Below are 20639 nucleotides of genomic sequence, written 5' to 3'. Positions count from 1 at the left end.
TATGTGCAGAAAATGTACATCAGAAAAAATATTATTATAATATTTCTGTTAAAATATTATAATAATATTTTTAAGAAAACATAATAAATGCTTCTTTTCCTTTTGTTGTTGGATGGGTAAAAATAAGCGGGGAAATAATAATGAGCACTGTATCAACAGTTTACAGAACATATTTGCCCACCAGACAACAGTTGATAAAAAACCTACAGCCTAGAATTCTTATCTACTGTACTTGTTCCAGGTTCCCAAAATAGTAATCTGTACACCTCTGTATTACTGGACATATAAATTCACATGTACTGTACACTGAATGGCCAAAAAATATAAAAATGCACAATGTGGTGACATCAGTTCAGCCGTGAAAATGATTGCTCATGTCCCATAATGTTGCTGAGCCTAAACCTAATGAACTCAGGCAATCTTAAACATAGCTATGGTTTTTACCATGCAATTTCACCCAGTGATTAAATAATCTCCATTCATAATTTTCCCCGACAACATTTCTTCCACAAAGTTTTGACAAAGTGCTAGAAAAGTTTTCAATCATTTAAAATCTCCTTAGTTGTTTTCTTTGCTTGATACAGTCTGATAATTTGACCTGCCTTTTCCTTAAATGTATGTGTGTATGTATGTATGTTTTTATATTGTATGACAATAAAAATGCCGTTTTAGCTGTGCTGGCTCACGTTACCTGTGCGAAGCTGAGGCTCTGCACATCAGTGCCATTGATCTTGATGATGGCATCACCGGGCTGCAGGGACGGGCACTGGCGCCGGTCCCACACCCGCTTGATCAGCGCCAACTGCCCGCCCTGCCCGCCTGCTGTCACGCTGAAGCCCATGCCCCCTCCCTCGCTTCTTCCCAGGGCCACAGGCACAAGCTCACCTCCTGTGCCAGCCCCAAGCGATCCCTGGTTGCCTGGGGCAGGCCGAGGGGGATTGCTTGCCGGGCAGCCATTGAAGCCACAGGTTGGCAGCTCAGTTGGGGGCATGAGTGGGCGTTGGGCAGTAGGGGCACCTGGTGGTGCTGGTGCACTGCCTAGCTCAGGCTTTGGCAGAGGAAGAGCACCACTAGATAGATCACTCTCGGAAGACTTGGAGTTCTGGTGAACCAAAGATGGTGCAGGAAGGGTATTGTTGTTGTAGCTGCGGATGAGTGAGGCTCTGTCAGGTAAGAACAGAGAGGAAATAAAAATAAGGATAAAGATAGACAACATATACATTTGAACAAGACTCAAAGAAAATTCTTTAAGGCCTAGTTTACATTAACAATAAAATAGGTTTCAGACAATTTCCACTACACATTCACTGGTCACTTTAACGGGAACATGTGTATACATTCATTCAATTATCCAATACTCCAAAGTTACAGCAGCTCTTTGTATAAAACCATGCAGATTCGGATCACAAGCTTCAAGTAATTTTTAAAATGTCATCTCTGTTAAGGTACTTTGACTGTAGCATAGTGCCAGGTATTTTAGGAGATGCTACTACCATGGAATGTTCACGAATATAGAGTACACCTTCTAGAGAATGATTAAAGAAGTAAGAAATCCACTCCATGGCAGGTCCTCTAAGGTACTGAACATGTTGTTGCCGTGGGTGCGCTTGAGTGTCAGCTATGGATAGAGAAGAGGCAGGTTGACCTGGCAGTAACACCTGGTGATTCTTACTCATGTCTTATCATTACAAGTCTGTACACATTTGTGTAAATAACTGGCGGAGTTTGAGAGGCATGTATAACACATACACAGGGCTCTAAAGTGGTTCCGAAACCTAGGACTTGAGGAAGACTTCAGCACTGCCCAGATAACCTCCTGCTTGTCGAGGTCATCAAGTCCCTAGCCTTCCTTCACCAAACTGGTGCAGGATGAGAGCTGGCAGGCACTGCAGAAGCTGCAGCAGAAGCTCAAGCAATGTCTTCTGCCACAGTCCTCTGTATTTGACGCTTGCCAAGATGCCCTTCACAGATGATTCAGAGGCTTTCCTAAAGGTCTTCAAGCATGCAGCAGATGCGTGGGAATGGCTGGAGGAGGAATGCGCTTTGCAACTCCTACCCTTGTGGTCTGGTACTGTGCAAGGGCTTCGAAGGATAGCTGCTGCTCATTGCAGAGGTCGAGGAGGACTTGGGGGTTAGCTTTGCGAAAGCATTGAGGATCTTGCCGAGCAGGGGCTTTGAAGTCTTCCTCAACTGCCTGTGTTTGAAACAACTTTAGAACCCTGTGTAAAGATGTGGTGGAAAACTTGGAAAGAGGCAGAATTTTACTTGACCTCTAGGTGAGAATGATCATGCATGACCAGCTGGTTTGATTCACCTCCTATCCTTTTACAAGTGATCCACAGGCACACACCCCATCGCCACTCATGGCTTGTTGATGAGAGAGGTCAGAGAAGACTGGCCAGACTTGTTTGAGCTGACAGGAGTTCTACAGTGACTTAAATACTTATTCTTTTACAACCTCAGTGAACAAAAAAGCATTTCAGAACACACAACGTTTGTCAAACCTTGTGTCTGTAACGCTATGGCAGCGGATGACTATATCAGGTTCCACTCCTGTCATTCAATAACAGGAATCGGAGGTTACATTGGGCAAATGCTCACTGAATCTGGACAGGTAAAAAAAAAAAAAAAACACTGTAGTAGATTCCGTGACAGGACTGGAAGGCAATGTGATCTTCTGCTGTTGTAGGCAATCTGCCTTAATGTCGTACATTCTGAGATGCTTTTCTGTATACACTGGATAATTGAGTTACCATGGAGACTTGTGTAAACAGGAAAACAAGTGGGATATTAATTCAGGATTTCATTACTTTCAATTAGTGCTGCCAATCAATTAAAAATTAAATCTAGTTAATCACAGTCAGGGACCATGATTACTTAAGATTAATCACAATGTTAAAATACTCAGATGTACTCGTATCATAAATGTGTAGTGTTGGAATAAAGAAAAGCATGACAAACAGGTTAGAGAAAACAGATTATGCAGCTTTATGTCTCAAACATTAACATTTTCCAAATGTTAAATTAAAATTTCTCAAATGGGAAACTCCTTGCAGCAGGAATAATATTGTAAATATGTCTAAATATGTTTTTTAGAGGTGACTATGTATGATACTGTATCTTCATTTGACCTTGTCTGGCACATGCTTCAGCAAATGTCTTTATTCTATGTCCAGTGGTCGCCAGTAAGTGCAATAAACATAACTGTCAACTGACTCTCTTTTACAGCCTTTTTCAGTGTTTTACATCTAATGTATTCTTGTAAATGTAGTTCCCCTTAAAGGTGGCTCGAGCACACGTCTTTGGTTCCATACTATAGAAATAAACCTATACAAAACTATACTGCTATACAAGCTGTACATTGACTACTCTAAAGCATATAAAAATTTAATTTCTATTGTATTGTCTCTTGAGAACATATAATCAGCAAGTGGTTGCTGAAATGTGAGGGCGTACTCACTTTTGTGAGTTACTGTGTCATATATATATATATATATATATGTATATACAGATACACACAGTATGACCTAATTATCCACCCAAATAGAATCATGATTATTTGTAGAAATTATACATTAGATCAGAACTTAACAGCAGCTAGCACCAGTATCCACAAAAGTACCTGCCGTTTCCCTCCTGCAGGTATTAAACTATGAACACCACTATCAACTTATATTGTTTACAGTACATTCTATATGTTGCATGTATGGGCCTTCAACTCAGAGCCTCAAAGACCTCAGATTGTTGTACACGCCTTCTGCATTGCCTAGAATTGTGTTCCTAACTAACTGATGGAAATGACATTGTTATTCCTGGAATATGTTAGAAACAGTCTTCCTGCTTAGGGTTCAAAGCCCAGTTGGAACTGGACACCAGGGAATAACAATCATTTTAATGCTTTGCCATTGTCCTCATGTTTTATGTCACTCCTCCTGACTTCCGATCCAAATGCATTCAATTGTTTCTACTTGGGAAAACATGGGTGGCTGCAGAATAACTGATATCTGCATAGCAAACGATATAACTGAGTTTATGGGGGGAAAAAATCAATATGGCATTACAGAACAGAAAATATCAAATCATCCTATATACAGTAAAAATGATGAGTAATACTTTGTTCAGTATTTTTTGGGACTGAGATGATAGTTTGCATTTGTTATTAGTAATTTTGGAAAAAAAGACAATTTTGTCAACCCTAACCCTATTAACCATCATCTCCAAGGTAAAGATTCATTTCACTCAAAACTCCATGGTGTGTTGATGTATTTGTGTGTATATTACCTGCGTGTGACGACAGTGCTGACCTCTGTATCACTGTGGCTTGTGCTCAGTCTCTCCGTCCTTGCCATCGGCAGATTTGAGGGCAGGCCTGCCATCCCTACAGTTCTGTCTACGGAGTTGCCATTGGGCATGTGGTAGCAAGGTGGAGCTGCCACATTACCATTAGTATCTAAAGGCTCTTTTTGCATCCGGGGATAGAAACCATTGTGGTGAGAGGTGGAACGGTTCAGATTGTGAGATGGAGCCTGGGCAGAACCTGCACTGGGGTCAGAGGGTGAAGGGAGGCTGGTCTTGGGGCAACCATCAGGATTGTAAAGCATGGGATAGCCCCTGCGCAGCACAACGTCCACACTATGGCCCATAGGTACTGCCTTCAGCATCTCCACCACCTCCTTGTGGGACATACCCAGCACGGATGTGTCGTTAATGTAGACCAGGATGTCCGCTGATGTCAGAGACAGAGAGTGAAAAACAGAAAGGATGGAAAGAGATTATAACAAATCTTCTAACCTCTGGAATTAATATCTATCTATCTATGTTGTAATTAAATTTTTAAGCTTGACAAGACACAACGCTCCATGTTCAGGTTTTCTTGTAGCGTTAAACCAATAAAAAGGATAAACTTTATAGGTGATATTCGTTTAGACAGTAAATAAGGAAATGTCCTAAGAAAATGTTTTTGGAATCTCTCTCTCTCTCTCTCTCTTTCTCTCTTTCTCTCTCCGTAGCCATTTTAGATGTCTGCGCTCAAAAATAAATGCCTTTCAATTTCATATATATTTCTACACCTGAATCCTGTAATGGATACAGTCACAACAAAAAAAAGATTTCTAGGACTAAATGGAATTATATAGCCTTGTGCCAAGAACAGCCACTACATCAAAACTGTCTTTTTGACTTTTGTGGCGACCTTGTCATCTGTCAACTAAGCCTTGATTTATGTAAAGTTTTTGATAAAGTGAATCACAACATTCGTCTGATACAATCTATCTAAACATCCACTCAAATGACTTTAGTCCTACCTTTCAAACTCATCAAAAAAGTTGTACAGGATGGTTTGGGGGGCTTAATGCATGTCAAGCACCTTTCCTTGTGCTTCTCTTTGCTATGCTCTCTCTGTTTCGTGTTCCCCCCTTGCTAGTACACTGTTCTATTGCTTTAAATTACACATACAGTATAGTTTTTTTTAAGTGAGTGAGTGCCGTATATGTAATAAAAAACACAGTGATTTTATTTCCTTCCTTAATAAAACACATGCTACAATAAAGCAACTATGCTTAGGGTCTGGCAGGAAGCGTGAGCTACTCAACAGCTGAGGACCAGCTAGATCTGCACTTATGATGAACGTGAACTGTGCTGAAATGGTCTGTTCAGTGTCTAAATAAAAAGGAGACAACTTCCCCACTCAGTGTCCTCATCTCTTACTGAGAACATCAGAGTGTACTGCCCACGTGACCAGGCAGTAGCACTGGTGAGGGATAGAAGGATTAAAAGCCCATGCCAATCAGGATTAAAAGAGGATCAGCAGATTCATACCCCAAACCCCCCTATCACATGACTGTAATCCTACATAGAGAGTGAGTGCTAAAATACTAAACAAGGTAGGGAAAGGAGAAAAAGTAAGTCAGGGTAAATCAGTCACAATAAAGGAAAATGAGAAAACCATGAGAGAAATTAATAAAGGGGGGGTATTGATATAATTCTGCTAGTAATATTTTATCCAGCTGTGGTGTCTTTTTTATACTTTCTTTGTCCTTTCTTACCTTATTTTGTTCTACCATGTAACCATGGGTGAGGATAAATGCTCCCTACAGGAACCTCATCAGAAGTATAATAGGTTTACTTCTGTAATACAAATAATTTTTATGTTTTTTTTTTTCAACTACTATAATTTTTATCTTCTCATAGTTATTCATATGGTACTTGTTGAATGTTTATACAAGAGCCATGAAAGTCAAATTCACAACACAGATATAAAATGGTTCTGAAACCCCACAGTTCAACCAGACGGCCTCACAACATTTTCCTGAACTTTGACTGCCCTCTAGAGGCCATTTCTGATTTTCATCCTTCAACACTACAGGCCCTGGGAAATTAAAACCTGTTGATAGGACGCAAGTGTCCTGAAAGGAGGAGACTTGTGGTTGTTATTACACAGCCAAAGGTTTATACATAGTGCAGCTGTACCTGTGTTAAGGGCAGGTGGGCCTCCAGGAGTGACGCTGTACACCTGCAGAAATTCTCTCGGCCTGCTGCCCCCTACAATGTTAAAGCCAAAACCTCGTGGCCCTTTGGAGAGACGTGTGTGGATGGAATAGCCCTTCAGTTCAGATGGTTGGTCTGTGAACGGCGGTACTGAGGCAGGGAGATAAACACACACACACACACACACACACAGACACACAAACACACACGCGCGCACACACACACACACACACACACACACACACACACACACACACACACACACAAATACATAGTTTAAGATGCTGGACTTTAGTGCCCTCTGCTGGTTAATATACTGTAATAGCATGGAAATAGTTCAGGAAATGTTTCTCCTTGTAAAACACACATATGTCAAGTATATTTGTTCATGCATGTTTTTGTAACAAACCTTGCTAAAATTATTTTCATGGCTTGAGCTTGAGTGACAGCTAGAAAACCACTAGATGCTTTTAAGAACAATTTGGGTTAGGAAAGGGTTTTGGACAGCAGAGAAAGTACAGGATAAACATGGACTCTCATGAATGTCAGAGATTGAAAAGGAAAAAGGGTGGGATTTGGAAGAGCAAACAGTCACCACACATAAGACAGGTAGGAGTGAGATGAAATATGCACACTTACACTCTGTCTTGCTGACCACCTCTTTGCTGTGAGCCCGCGGGTCCAGCCAGCTCGTCGTCTTTGAGTTATGACTAAAAAAATGTACAGACACTGAACAAGCTTTTCCTCCACATACAGTATATATCCATGCCATATATGTAATCTTCATAATCTATTAAAATGATAACTTATATATGTATAAATCTGTCAGGGTCAGTTATATACTGTAAAGATTAATTAGACTAGTTGTTATTGTGGTTCCCATAACAGTGCTGACTTGGTTTTCAAATATTACAGTCCACAATATTATACATAATTCCAGCTTAGAGCTCCTTCCTCACTCTCTGACTTACTCGATGTAGTAAGGTTCTCCTGAGTCACTGAATGCCATCTCCCAGTTTTCAGGCAGCGCCCCTGCACGGGCACCATTCTCCATCGGGACACCACTATCTCGAGGTCCACCTGAGTCCCATGTCTGGTTGGGCGAAACAATAGTAGTCGTAGGGGCACTGCTCGCTCCCGCAGAACCCGCTAGGCAGAGAAAACATAATGCATTAAACTGATTAAACATGTTAATATAAGACAAAACAACCATGGGCTTATTAACAAAGCTAAAAAAAGAAAAAGGCCTTGCCGTATTTAATATCAATTTGCAAAAGCATATCATTGTATTATTGTGCGTAATATTTTATTTTGTTGTTTGGGACGAAATCTAAATCCAGACTTCCATATTTATCCAATTTACACAATATGAATCCGTACAGTTAAATATGAATGTAGCATTAATACATCTCAAATCCCTCTACACTGATTCAACCTTATCTGAACAAATTTTCCCTGTAACTCATAACGACATTGATTCATTTTTATTAATAAACAGACTTCACTAAACTGAACCAAATCTACAGAGGCTCATCAGTCGTCTTACACATAGGTTTTGTTCATGTAACTCCATTTAGTACCTGAGAGACCCGAGTCTTCCTCGCTGTTGTCCCCCTCTTCGACAGCCTTCTCCAGATTACTGAGGGACTTGCTGCGTGTGCGGAAGTTCCTCAGCAGGTTGCGGTGCTCCTGGTAGGTGATAGGTGGGCTGTCTGGCCCAATGTGGACTGGCCGCGGCGTCCCATAGTAATTCCCTACAGACAAAAACAGTACTTCATTTTTCATTGCGTGTTTTCATTCAAGATTTTTTTTTTGTGCATTAATTTACATTTAGGCATTTGGCAGACACCCTTATCCAGAGCGATTTACATTTTTATCTCATTATACATCTGAGCAGTTGAGGGTTAAGGGCCTTGCTCAAGGGCCCAACAGAGACAACTTGGTGGTCGTGGGATTTGAACTTGAAACATTCCGAACCGTAGTCCAGAGCTACCGGTAACCATATTCTTTACAAGGCTACATGATAAATATAACCCCATTACAACAACTTAAAAAAATTACCAATAGTAACTTCTATTGCTGCTGCCATAGATTTGTTTATTACAATTTCCAGCCTTACTGTACATTAGACCATGCCTTTATAGCTCAAATTACTTGAATGTAAAATAATTTTAGTTATATGCAGGATTTTAAAAAAATACTTACTTAATTACTTGTGTGTTAAAAATTATTATTTTATGAATTCTGCATTACTGAGTTAGTACTGTAGTTCACATTCCAATTTGTAAACTTGGGAAGGAAACTAACATATTACATAATACGCCACTTTTCCAGAAAAAGAAGGTCTCTGAGTTTTGCTTGCAAAAAAATAATAGTCAGAAAGTCTCCAGCGGAAAGTCAGTCTCCAGTATAACTCTCAAAATATTTTCTAGATACTGCAAAAAACCTACCAGACAGTTTATAAAACTGTTCAGTATACCCAAGAGGCAGCACGGTGGTGTAGTGGTTAGCACTGTCGCCTCCAGGGTCCGGGTTCAATTCCCAGCCACGCTTGATTCCCATCTCTGTGTGCATGGAGTTTGCATGTTTTCTGCGTGCTTGGTGGGTACTCCGGTTTCCTCCCACAGTCCAAAGACATGCAGATAAGGTCAATTGGCGTTCCCAAATTGCCCGTAGTGTGCGAGTGAGTGCATGTGTGTGCCCTGCGATGGACTGGGACCCTGTCCAGGGCGTGCCCTAAGCCTCCTGGGATAGGCTCCAGGCCCCCCGTGACCCTGAATACCGAATAAAGCGGTATAGACGATGAGTGAGGGAGCGCAAGTATACCTAAGACAACTGATAAGACAAAGGGTTATCACACTAAATAAAGATTTCAGAAGGTTTATTGTACTTTAGGGTATTTGCAGATGGCAAACGTACTTCACTTGAAAGGTAAAAAGGTACTTAATTTGCCCGAACTAATGGCAGGTATGCAAAGATTTTTGCAGGTCAAGCAGATTCACAACTCCGGGTACCGCTTCTAAGCAAATGGCCTGGTGGAGCGTTTCAACCAGAAGCCCAAAAGCATGTTGAGGCGAGTGGTAGATGAAGGAGGACGCAGCTAGGACCGGCTACTGCTGTACGTTCTGTAGGCACCTTTGCAGAGTTTGCAGCATCCCTCTCATGTGCCCAAGACTCTGTTTTGATGTCCATTTTGATACTTTATCTCCATTATGAAACTCGTACGTACCAGAAAGGAAGTACCTAGTGGTTAGTGGCAGCTTTAGTACCTACAACGTGATTTAGTAGTAATTTACTACATTTTATGACAGGGAGTGCTATTCATTTAAACTAACCTTTTCAGTTGGAAGTTTCTAAAAGACCTTGACAGTGTCTAAATGATCCTAAGTGGTGGTCTAGCCTCCAATATCCAGACATATATACATGTCATAGGAAACATTTAGTATTTATGCTTAAGAGAAATTAAAGCCATATGAGTCTCTTACACCTTTGTTGTTTATGGGCACATTAAAGATGTAATGTTTTACAATTACAACATTGAGGACATTGCGAAACTAAAAGGTAAAGTGCTGCCCAGTCAGATGCCATAAACTCTGTCATAAATGTAGCCTGCCTAAAATATAAATTAGACTAAAATAAAAAGGCAGCAAGCTAGCTAGCTAAATGCATCACTTAGAGGAAAGTCTTTGTGATTTAGTAAGAATGTAACAAAGCCATCTTGTGCTAATTAGCTAGTTTAGACAAGCTGTGTTTGTTTGTTTCTTTGTTGAAGCAGTCAGTCAGGTTTGCTAACTGGCAGGCTAAGCCTTTTAAAATTCCAGGTTAGCAAGCCATTTTACTGATACAGGATTCATGAGGCAACATTCACATGAGATGATTGAAGCAAATAAAATATTACCTTTAAATACCCTTATTTTTTAAATGACAAAACAATTACATTTAAAGTTATAAAAAAGGGTAGAGTTTTCCCAATTTATTAAAGTTATTTAGAATTATATTACCGTCATTTGACTTTCCTGACTGACCAAGGTACTTCATTTGCCAAAAATGACAGGTACAGTATATGGCGGTTGTACGATGCGGCCTCTTCTAACTAAATGGCCTGGCGGAGCGTTTCAACCTGAAGTTCAAAAGGATGTTAAGGCGAAAGGTAGATGAAGGACCGGCTACTGCTGTACGTTCTGTAGGCAGTCTGAGAGACACCCAAGCCTCCAAATTCACCTTTTTCACCTGTTCAAGCTGCTGCTCGGGAGATGTCCGCGGGGTCTGCTTGATCTGGTAAAGGCAGTTAGGGAAGAGCAGCCATCACTATTCTGCTCTAGAGTAGAATATGTGCAAGACATGCAAGCCAAAATCAAGTCCTGCCCATAGTACATGTACACATAGAGCAAACCCAAGCCAAGCAGCACAAAGCCACGAGAGTTCCAGCCAGGGAACCATATGCTGCTGCTACTTTCCAGTGTGAAGTGCAAGTTTCTGGCCTGGTGGCAGGGGCCTTTTATCATCACAGTATGGGTCAGGCCTGTAAACTACAGGCTGCAACAACCAGGTAAGAAGAAAAAAAAAAAAAAACACTAAACTCTCTCAATTTATTGAAGAAATAGATTTAACCATTGCCATTGTCTCAGCTCTAGCCACTCTTTTCAATGAGGCACAGGGGCGTGACGTACAGCAGTGCAGCAGGGAGAAGATCCCACCCCATTCCAACAGCAGGATCTAAACAATCTAATGGACAAGTTTGGGAATGTGCTCTCCATTGAACCGGCACTCATTTCGTAAGACCTGCTCTAATTCCATCTATAGTAAGCAGAGATCCCAGAATGCCTTGTGATGGCTTTAAGTACCGCCTCGCCAATTCCCTGTCCTCGCCCAGAATTTTGATGGCGAGGAGCACCAATCCCGTATTTAAGCACCAAGTCTATATGTAAGTAGATAGGCCTTCAGGTTATGAAGAAACTTCCTACTGGAAATGAAAAATCTATGAGGGAGGTCAAAGCAGGGTTTATATATATTTTTTTTTACCAAAAGGACATCGATACTTGGATATAGATGAACCTTCTTTTTGATATAATTTTGCAGACATTTATGTTGCTTTTCTGTCAAAATCCATCCTGTGACTCACAAAAACAAAAATCCACTTACAAAAATATGAAAATACCATTTGATTTTGCCATACACTTGCATGCCCATGCAAAAAAGTTTTGAACTGCTGGATGTGTATTGAGTACTGGCAGGAGAAACATACAGATGATTAGCTAGTACCGATTTGAGGTATGTGAAAGTGTGGCTCTCTGCCCCAGGGGCAAAGCCAACCTTCTTCCTAGCCCTCCACCTACAGATTGCTTTATAACGATTCGAACTCACAATCTCTGGATGATCTCTGGTCTTTACTACTAGGCCATTTGAGAACTCATGTGAAATCAGCACAGAACTGATCACTGCTAATCAAGCTTACGATTCTGGTTACTGGCTGATCGATTGGTGCATCGCGGAGAAATAGAATTATGTATTTTGACCATACTGTACTTGTTAGATCACCATCAGATATCAAACATTTTGTGCTTGAAATTCACCATTAATTTACTCTTTTTGTTCATCAGTCCAAAGTCCTATTAAATGACATTAAAAACAAACTTATTTCTTATTGCCCATATAATGAACTCATTTTAAATCATGACATTAGATTGATGTTTATCTTTTTGATTTTTCCTGTTACACTGTCTTTAGTCTGGATAATACAGTACTTTGAATCTATTTTAAATCTGGATGCCTGAATCCATTTTAAATGTTAAAATGTTCAAGGCAACATGAGCGTCATACACACTGAAGTTATTATATAGTACATGCAAAAGAACAGCGAAGCAAAGCTCCAGCTGCATTTAAACTCCTCAATACTGCAAGCAGGATGTGCGCCATCCTATAGAGTTTTCCTAAGAATATCCATAATTTTCTCGAAAAAAATAATGTTACTTCCGACATTAAAACATGTTGCTTTGATTACAGCTTAGAGTCAAAGCCCAATAGAGACAAGCTTTCTTTCTCTCAAAGCAGAAGCTTTTGATTTCATGCAATCTCTGTATACAGCTGTGAAAAAATAGTGAGAGAAGGCAGAAAAAAGCAGAGGCAACTGAAACAGGGATTACTGAGAAAAGCCTCTTTTCTCCTGAGCACAGTGAAAAATAGCAGAAGCGGTTTGGCTTTTCAGTACAAACATCTCCACCAGGGGAAGCAATTTACAGCCCTCACATTGGACCACACATGAGGTATAAAGTTTTAAATAATGCTGGTTTATAAATGGGTGATATTGTTACAATATCAATAAAAGATACACCATAAATCCAATAGGAAGTTCAGCATAGTTTAGGAAATGGTAGATCCCCAGACATTTATTGAAGCTATACAAGATAAAAAAAAGTTTTGTTCTTAATACTAGTTAATTATTAAAAAGTGGGTTTACACAGTTGTGCACTGTATGTTGTGCATAGTGTAGTTTGTGACTGAGTGCTGAGGAAAGCTAAATCCCCCAATCTAGTGCTAGGTGCTCATAATAGTTAGATTTCTTGTTGATGTCACCCCAATGTGTAAGGACACCATCAAATTTGGCAGAAAACTGGGCAGGTCACCATGTGCAGTATCAGTTTCTGCTAAAGATACATGGACAGCTAACAGCCACAGCAACAGCAGGTCTCTTGGGCTTGTTGAATTTAGGGAAATGGTAGAACTGGGTTATCAGCCTGTGGATAAATGCCAAATAGCACAGACAGAGACATGTCCTCATCTTGGCAATAGTAGCAGAAGCACTAGCTTGCTGTAGACACATGACTTTTCCCATGAATGAGGTCCACCTGGGAGTGCTGCCTTATTGAAATTAGTAGACTCAGACAACGCATACACATATACAGTATGAATGGCAGAAATTGTATCCCATATCTAGAAAATGCTTGGCAGCACACACATGGACATCTTTGCCTAGGTCAGACTCATTGTGGGTCTCCATGATGAAACTGGACAGTGCATGGGTTTGGTGCAGTGGCCCATGAGTGCATGAAATAATTTTTTTTTAGCATATATTGGCTAACCATTTGCTATATATTCTAACACCATACTATACATATTCCCATGCATGGTGTGAGATCTAAACCTTGTATTAATCTGATAGCTTTTAACTTGTATACATAGACCATTTTCTGTTGTAGAAGTCATATTTGGCTTGTTTGTGACTGTCCTGTTGGCCAGATACAGTCAAACACCTCCTAAACACAGATCGCCCACCTCCTGTGCGTTGTACAATGTAAATAGCATGCAAAAAGATAATTACATCATCACCTCGTGATTTAATATACACCTTAGAGTAATTCAGGGTTAGTCAGTTAGCTATTTGTATGCTTACCAATATCAAGTTAATGAATTGTGTATCCCCTGCTAAATATATATAACTACAATGTTTACCCTTTATTTATTTAAAAGAGGGGACACAAGGCAATGATTGATTAAAAGACTGACAAAGAAAGGAAAACAAAATCACCTGGCACTGGGATTTAAATCACCAAGCAGCCAGCTATAATGATAATACTGTACCTCGCAATGAGAATGAAAACAACAACATCTGGGTCTCTTGAATGACAATTTAAAACTTTATACAAAGTAATATATTTGGGTAAATCATTTATATGAAGTCATTCTAAAAACAGTACCAAATAGTCCAATACAACTATTGAAGTTTGGATTTTTTTGTCTGATAATACATGCTGACATTATACAATTACAAGACCTGAAATCATGGCAATGAAAGAACTCGTGACTGCTTAATTTGCTTTATCATCTCCCTTAATTGTCTGCTGATTGTCTGCTTTAAAAATTTATAATATTACTGTCATGCACACTCAATTCGCCACCGGCACTAGGACCCGGAAGTAATGCGGTCGCAAACCAGGAAGTATAAGAGGAGTAAACAAACCACGGCTTATCGCTCAGTCATTGAGTTGCCCATGTCGGTTCAGATGGTCTGTCTGCCATATTGCAGACGGGACAGGGGTAGCTCAGTGGTTAAGGCATTGGACTACGGTTCGGAAGATCCCAGGTTCAAACCCCACAACCACCAAGTTGCCACTGTTGGGCCCTTGAGAAAGGCCCTTAACCCTCAACTGCTCAGATGTATAATGAGATAAAAATGTAAGTCGCTCTGGATAAGAGCGTCTGCCAAATGCCTAAATGTAAATATTGTGAGTACTCACTTTCTTGGGTCTACTTTCTGATTAGAGTGTGTGTTTATAGGACGCGGGTTAAATTTGTGTTTTTCCCTTGCTCCTTAGACTAAATCGCGTGGTTATCCTGCCTATTTGCTCACTTCTGCGTTTGGGTTTACCATCCATGCTACAAAGGGCTAACCGCTAAGTGTGCTAATTCTTCTGATCATTCCGGTTAGTTCGTGACAGAATGACTGAGCCACAAGCGGTAAACCCAGCGGATTATGCGCATCTATGCGACGTGGTCAAGCTAATCAACCAGCTAAACGGAGAACTCGCTACTCTTCGCCGGAGCGTCCAAAACGTCGCGGCCTTGCTAGCGCGGCTAACCGGCCTCCCGTCGCGGCGGTCGCACTTCCGTCCTCTCCCCCTCCAACCTATGATGTTTTTCTTGCTTTACCAGATAAATGGGATGGCACGGATGGGAGATGCTAGCCGGGCGAGAGCTTCACCGCCACACTGGAGGGACTAATTCAGCTCGCCCTTCGGATTGACCAGCGCCTTCTCTCTCGCCCGAAGCCAGCTCCGAAAACCCTGCCGCCAACACCCGCTTTCACCTATACCCCTCCACGCCCATCAACCGCCTTCACTCCTACCACCCAAGGACATGTCGGATCTCCACCTCCTGCCGTGGTTGACACCGGAGCTGGGGAACCCATGCAATTGGGACGCGCCTCCCTAGCCGTGCCCGAGCGTGAACGCCGCTTCCATGAGGGGCTGTGCGCATATTGTGGGTCCGCGGCGCACCACCGAGCGATCTGTCCCATCCGTCTGGGAAACGCCTCCTCCTTCTCACCGGGCCATCTTCAACTGTCCACTACGATCGCCAACGCCATCTCACGGTTAAGATGACCCTCCAATTTGGCCACAAATGGGTCCGAAGTACCGCTTTCATCGATTCCGGTGCCGCAGGTAACTTCATTAACTCTACCTTGCCAAAGAAGTGGGGGTAAAAATCGAGGCGTTATCCCAGCCCGTTCGGATTACATCTGTCGCCGGTCGCCCCCTCTCCGCCAGTCCCATCACCACTTAAACCCAACCTGTCACTCTCATCATAAACCAACACCAAGAGCAAGTTCGGTTTTACCTTACCTCCATTTCATTTCCTTCCATCATCCTCGGACACCCTTGGTCACTTCAGCACGACCCTCTCATCTCATGGACACAAAATCGGATCTTACACTGGGGGCTGACCTGCACCGAACTTTGCCTGCGGGGACCGGCTGGGACGTTCAAGGGAGTCCGAGGCCCCCGACCTCGACACCAACGCCATCCCCGCCGCCTATCAAGACCTGGCTGAAGTCTTTTGTAAGAAGCGCGCCTCACACCTACCTCCTCACCGCCCCTATGGCCTGGCTATAGATTTTCAGCCGGGTGCCGTTCCCCCCCCCTACGCGGCCACCTATACTACTTATTCACCACAGAGACGCAGGCGATGGAGGAGTATGTAGCCTCGCCCGCCACCGCAGGGTTTTTCTTCTTCAAGAAAAAAGGTTCTGAAGAGATTGCTCGCCCATCAGCTGTATTGTAGGTTGGAGGCTTTTCACGAGCGCTACACCACGTTCCTGGGTTTTGTCATCTCGTCCCAGGGTGTGGCCATGGACCAGCAGAAACTTGAAGCTGTGTGTCTTTGGCCCCTACCCAAGACTCTCAAGCAGCTTCAACGATTTCTCGGGTTTGCAAACTTCTATCGTTGCTTTATTTGGGACTACAGTACGGTTGCAGCACCTTTAACTGCCCTGACCTGACCTTCATCTCACTTCACCCTTAACCCTGATGCCATCACCGCTTTTCACGAACGTTGTCACCGATTCACCACCGCACTCATCCTCCTTCATCCAGATGCAGAAGAAGTCAACCATTCGTTGTGGAGGTGGATGCCTCGGATGTGGGTGCCGGGGCCATTCTCTCCCAACGAGGTCCAGACCAGAAACTACACCCATGTAGTTTCTTTTCCAAAAAATTTGATCCCACTCAGCAGCGATACGGGGTAGGGGACCGCAAATTGCTGGCCATAAAGTGGGCTTTGGAGGAATGGCGTCACTGGCTCCAGCGCACCAGGCAGCTGTTCATCGTCTGGACCGATCACCAAAACCTCATCACTATCTGGAACATAAAACAGCTCAACCCCAGACAGGCGCGATGGGCATAATTTTTTGAATATTATAATTTCCACCTTTCTTACTGCCCGGGGTCCAAGAACACCAAGGCAGACGCCCTCTCATGACAACACGAGGAAGACGTCCCCCGGGCAGACCCCGCGCTTGTCCTACCCACTTCAAAAATCCTCACACCACTCCACTGGGATTTGGAAACAAGAGTTTGCCAGGCACAGGGAGAAGAAACCGAACCGGCAGGTGTGCCGCCTGGACGACTCTACGTGCCACAATCCAACTGACCATCGTCGATTAGTTTGCCGTCAGCCAAACAAATAGCCGAGCTGATATTACAACATGTAGTCCATCTGCATGGGTTCCCGAAGGACATCGTGTCGGACAGGGGCCCCTAGTTCACTGCCCGGTTCTGGAAGGCCTTCTGCCGCCTGATCGACTCAACCTGCCGCCTATCCTCTGGACATCATCCCCAAACTAACGGTCAGACGGAGTGGACCAACGAACAACTGGAGCGCTACCTGAGATGCTTCGTTGTCGATCGCCAGCACTCCTGGGCCCGCTGCCTCATCTGAGCAGAGCTATCACTTAACCTCCACACCTCGTCTGCCACGAACCTAAGCCCATTTGAAGTATGCCACAGTTTCCAACCCTGCACGTTCCAACATCAGGAGCCGGAGGTTGATGTACCGTCGGCCCAAGGGTTGGTCTGCCTGTATCGACGGCTGTGGCGCCAAGCCAACCACGCCATCCAACAGGCCAACGCCCGCTACACCACCCAACATCACTGTCGACACCCTCCGGGACGATTGTTCTACGTAGGTGACAAGGTATGGCTCTCAACTAAAAATCTTCACCTTCATACCGAGTCAAGAAAACTTTCACCTACAGTAGATTAATCGGCCCATATCGCATCACACACAGGATAAACCCTGTCACCTACCGGCTCCAGCTGCCTGTTGTGTTCCGAGTCCATCCAGTGTTCCACACCTCATAGCTAAAGCCCTTTATCACATCTCCCATGATTCCACCCTCCCCCCCTGCTCCTTCTTCCCGAATCATTGTCGGTGGCCCTGCTTACACCGTACGCGGATCCTTGATTCGCGACCTAGGGGCCTAGGCACCCATTACCTGGTCGACTGGGAAGGCTACGGTCCCAAAGAGCGATCTTGAATTCCAACCCGGTTTATCCTCGACCCCGAGCTCATCAGGGACTACCGTTTTTCCCTTGCTCCTGTGAGAGTCCTTAGACTAAATCGTGTGGTTATCCTGCCTATTCGCTCGCTTCCGCATTTGGGTTTACCATCCACGCTACAAAGGGCTAACCGCTAAGTGTGCTAATTCTTCTAATCATTCCGGTTAGTTCGTGACAATTAATAAAATAAAATATAAAAATAAGGAAGACATGGTAAAGTATTGAAGATACAGTATAAGGAATCAGATATAAGGAATCAAAAATGCTGCATTAGCAGTATAAAGAAATCTCTGAAAGCACATCTCAGTTTGAAGATTTTGTTTGGGATGCATTTTGCTTGCGTAGCATATAAAAGACTTCTGTTCAAAATGTCTTTGTTTTCAAGAAACTTTGCATACTGCAATATATAACTACAAATAGAAATCATCTTTTTGATGTACTGTACATTTTTGAAACTGGTGCATTTAAAAAAAAAAAAAGAAAATGTTAACTCAAGCAAGGATTTCTTTTAAGGGGAAGCTCTAAAGTCAGTGTGTGGAATCCTAAAACATTTAAAAACATTTTTCTTATGTTCAAGGTTTGGCTGCTTTCGAATGCTAGACAAAACAAGAAGAATTATTGAGCTTTTATAGGAGTGTAGCAGATTACTAATACTGTCTTTTAAATCTGCAAATAACACGAAACAGCCAATATTAGTCAGCATGGCACTTGGTAATGTACAAAAGGTACTGACTAATAATAATAGTCTTTTAAACAAAAATAGTATTTTAGCAAGTTTTGTTTACATAATTACAGCACGCTCAAGCATTAAATATTTCCTTCGCCTAAAGTCATTCAGCTGTTTATTAAAAACTCTCTTTGCATGATAAACAGCTATATGGGATGTTATGGTTCGTGCAATGTACAGCCATTTTAGAATGTTAATTTGTACAAATGGGTACGTTAAAAAATGTGGACAGTACATGCATTGCTTCTGACCTTTGAACTTGCCGCTCTCAAGCAACGCTCCTGACTCCTCCAGAGAGAAGAACTCCTCAATTGAGACGAAGTTGTAGTCTACTCCAGAGATCTCTCCGTCCCGTGGCTGCCTGGTGGTACCTGCATCATGTACATACGATAATCAAAATAAATTTTTTAACTGAGGTTAAATGTACTGTATTATAGTGGCAGCTCAGCTGGTTAAGGCTGATTGGACCGTCAGGGGTTTAAGCCTCAGTACCAACAAGCTGCCACAATTGAGCCCTCAAGAAAAGCCCTTAACCCTGTCTGGTAAAGAAGCGCTATATCTTGGCTGACCTTGTGCTCTGACCCCAGACTCCTAATTGAAATTTGTGGAAAAAAGGAAAAAAAATTGTGCTGTAATGTGACTAAAAAAGAAGAAGAAGAAGAAGAAGAATGGGCTCAGCTATAGGCTCAGCTATTAGATAGAAACATGAGCAACAAAAGATGTAATGCTCCTGGCAACAACAACAAGAAATAGATCCTTCACACTAATTAAAATTTAAATTTTTTCCTAATTATGACTTCATTATAGGGTAGTTCCAGTGTTATAAATATTGGTAAACAAAAAGCCTCGGAGCATGGACAAGCTTTGTATGAACTAATTAATTTGCTTTATACAACAGTTAGTTATGACCAAGCTATCTGATTAGATGGAAGGCATTCCAGGAGTAGAGATAATGGACGGTAACACCACTGGGACATTTAACTATATTGTATGGTTACTTGCCAAAATGAACATTTTAAACCAGTGAGAGATGCATTTTAGCAAGAAAACACATCTGGTAACATTATGACATTATGACTTTGTCTACTTAATAATTGCTTCCATGTCATTCTAAAATGCCTCTGTGCCTAAGCTGAGCTAAAAAGCTAACTAGCATCTATCCCAAGACTGAATTCCAAATCGCTCTGTAACCCCTAACCAAGGGCACTAGTTGGTGTTTTGTTGAAATGACTCTACAGCTTAGTGCACTAGATTTCCGTTTAAGAATTTACTGGAAGTTAACAGCGCTAATATTCTAAAGCAGAATAAGTGGATTTATAAAAAAGACAATTCCAAGATTTACTGGACAGTCCACCACCTCTATGGTTTATTCTCCTTACCTCTTGGCTACATACTGTAGTACCTATAAGAATTTAAAACTAGTTTCACTTGTGTCATTTACACTAACTGTTGGTTGCCAGCTCTGCCAGTCATGGTACAATCTGTTGATAATAAATGTTGTTTGTGGAACTGTTGTACACGAGCACATTGTTTGACAATGCTTGATACCCAATACAACTGCACTCCCTCCCATGTGATATTGTTTAATTATATTATAATTATATAATTATATTATATTATAATCTAATGTCTGCGGCCTAAATCGAAATTCATATAATCATTTACATCCTGAATATATAAAGCACTTTATCTACTTTATGGATGTGACATTAAATGGACATACTTTTATGATGTAGTAAAAAATTTTGTACAAATGCTGTGAATTCTAAAAACAACTGTAGAAAGAATGACACTTGTACCCTAAAAGGGACTTGAATGAACACAAAAAGTGTATTTTTTGTAATAAATGATTTAAAATGAACTTGCATTTTATG

General features: G+C 41.9%; 1 protein-coding gene across 3 annotated transcripts in view; it reads right to left on the bottom strand.

Annotated features, from left to right (window-relative positions):
• magixa (MAGI family member, X-linked a) overlaps positions 1–20639 on the bottom strand; it is a 62733-nt gene that overhangs the window by 25126 nt on the left and 16968 nt on the right. For all 3 annotated transcript variants that reach the window (XM_053504686.1, XM_053504687.1, XM_053504688.1), the window contains exons 4-10: positions 19017–19136; positions 8067–8240; positions 7458–7635; positions 7126–7196; positions 6469–6636; positions 4282–4726; positions 692–1163 (exon numbers count right to left, since the gene is read on the bottom strand). In XM_053504686.1, coding sequence (XP_053360661.1) covers positions 692–1163; positions 4282–4726; positions 6469–6636; positions 7126–7196; positions 7458–7635; positions 8067–8240; positions 19017–19136 — 1628 coding nt within the window. The remainder of the gene's footprint in view (positions 1–691; positions 1164–4281; positions 4727–6468; positions 6637–7125; positions 7197–7457; positions 7636–8066; positions 8241–19016; positions 19137–20639) is intronic.

Source organism: Clarias gariepinus, chromosome 9, assembly GCF_024256425.1.
Source record: "Clarias gariepinus isolate MV-2021 ecotype Netherlands chromosome 9, CGAR_prim_01v2, whole genome shotgun sequence".
NCBI lineage: Eukaryota > Metazoa > Chordata > Actinopteri > Siluriformes > Clariidae > Clarias > Clarias gariepinus.
This window is presented reverse-complemented; position numbering and strand designations above follow the sequence as displayed.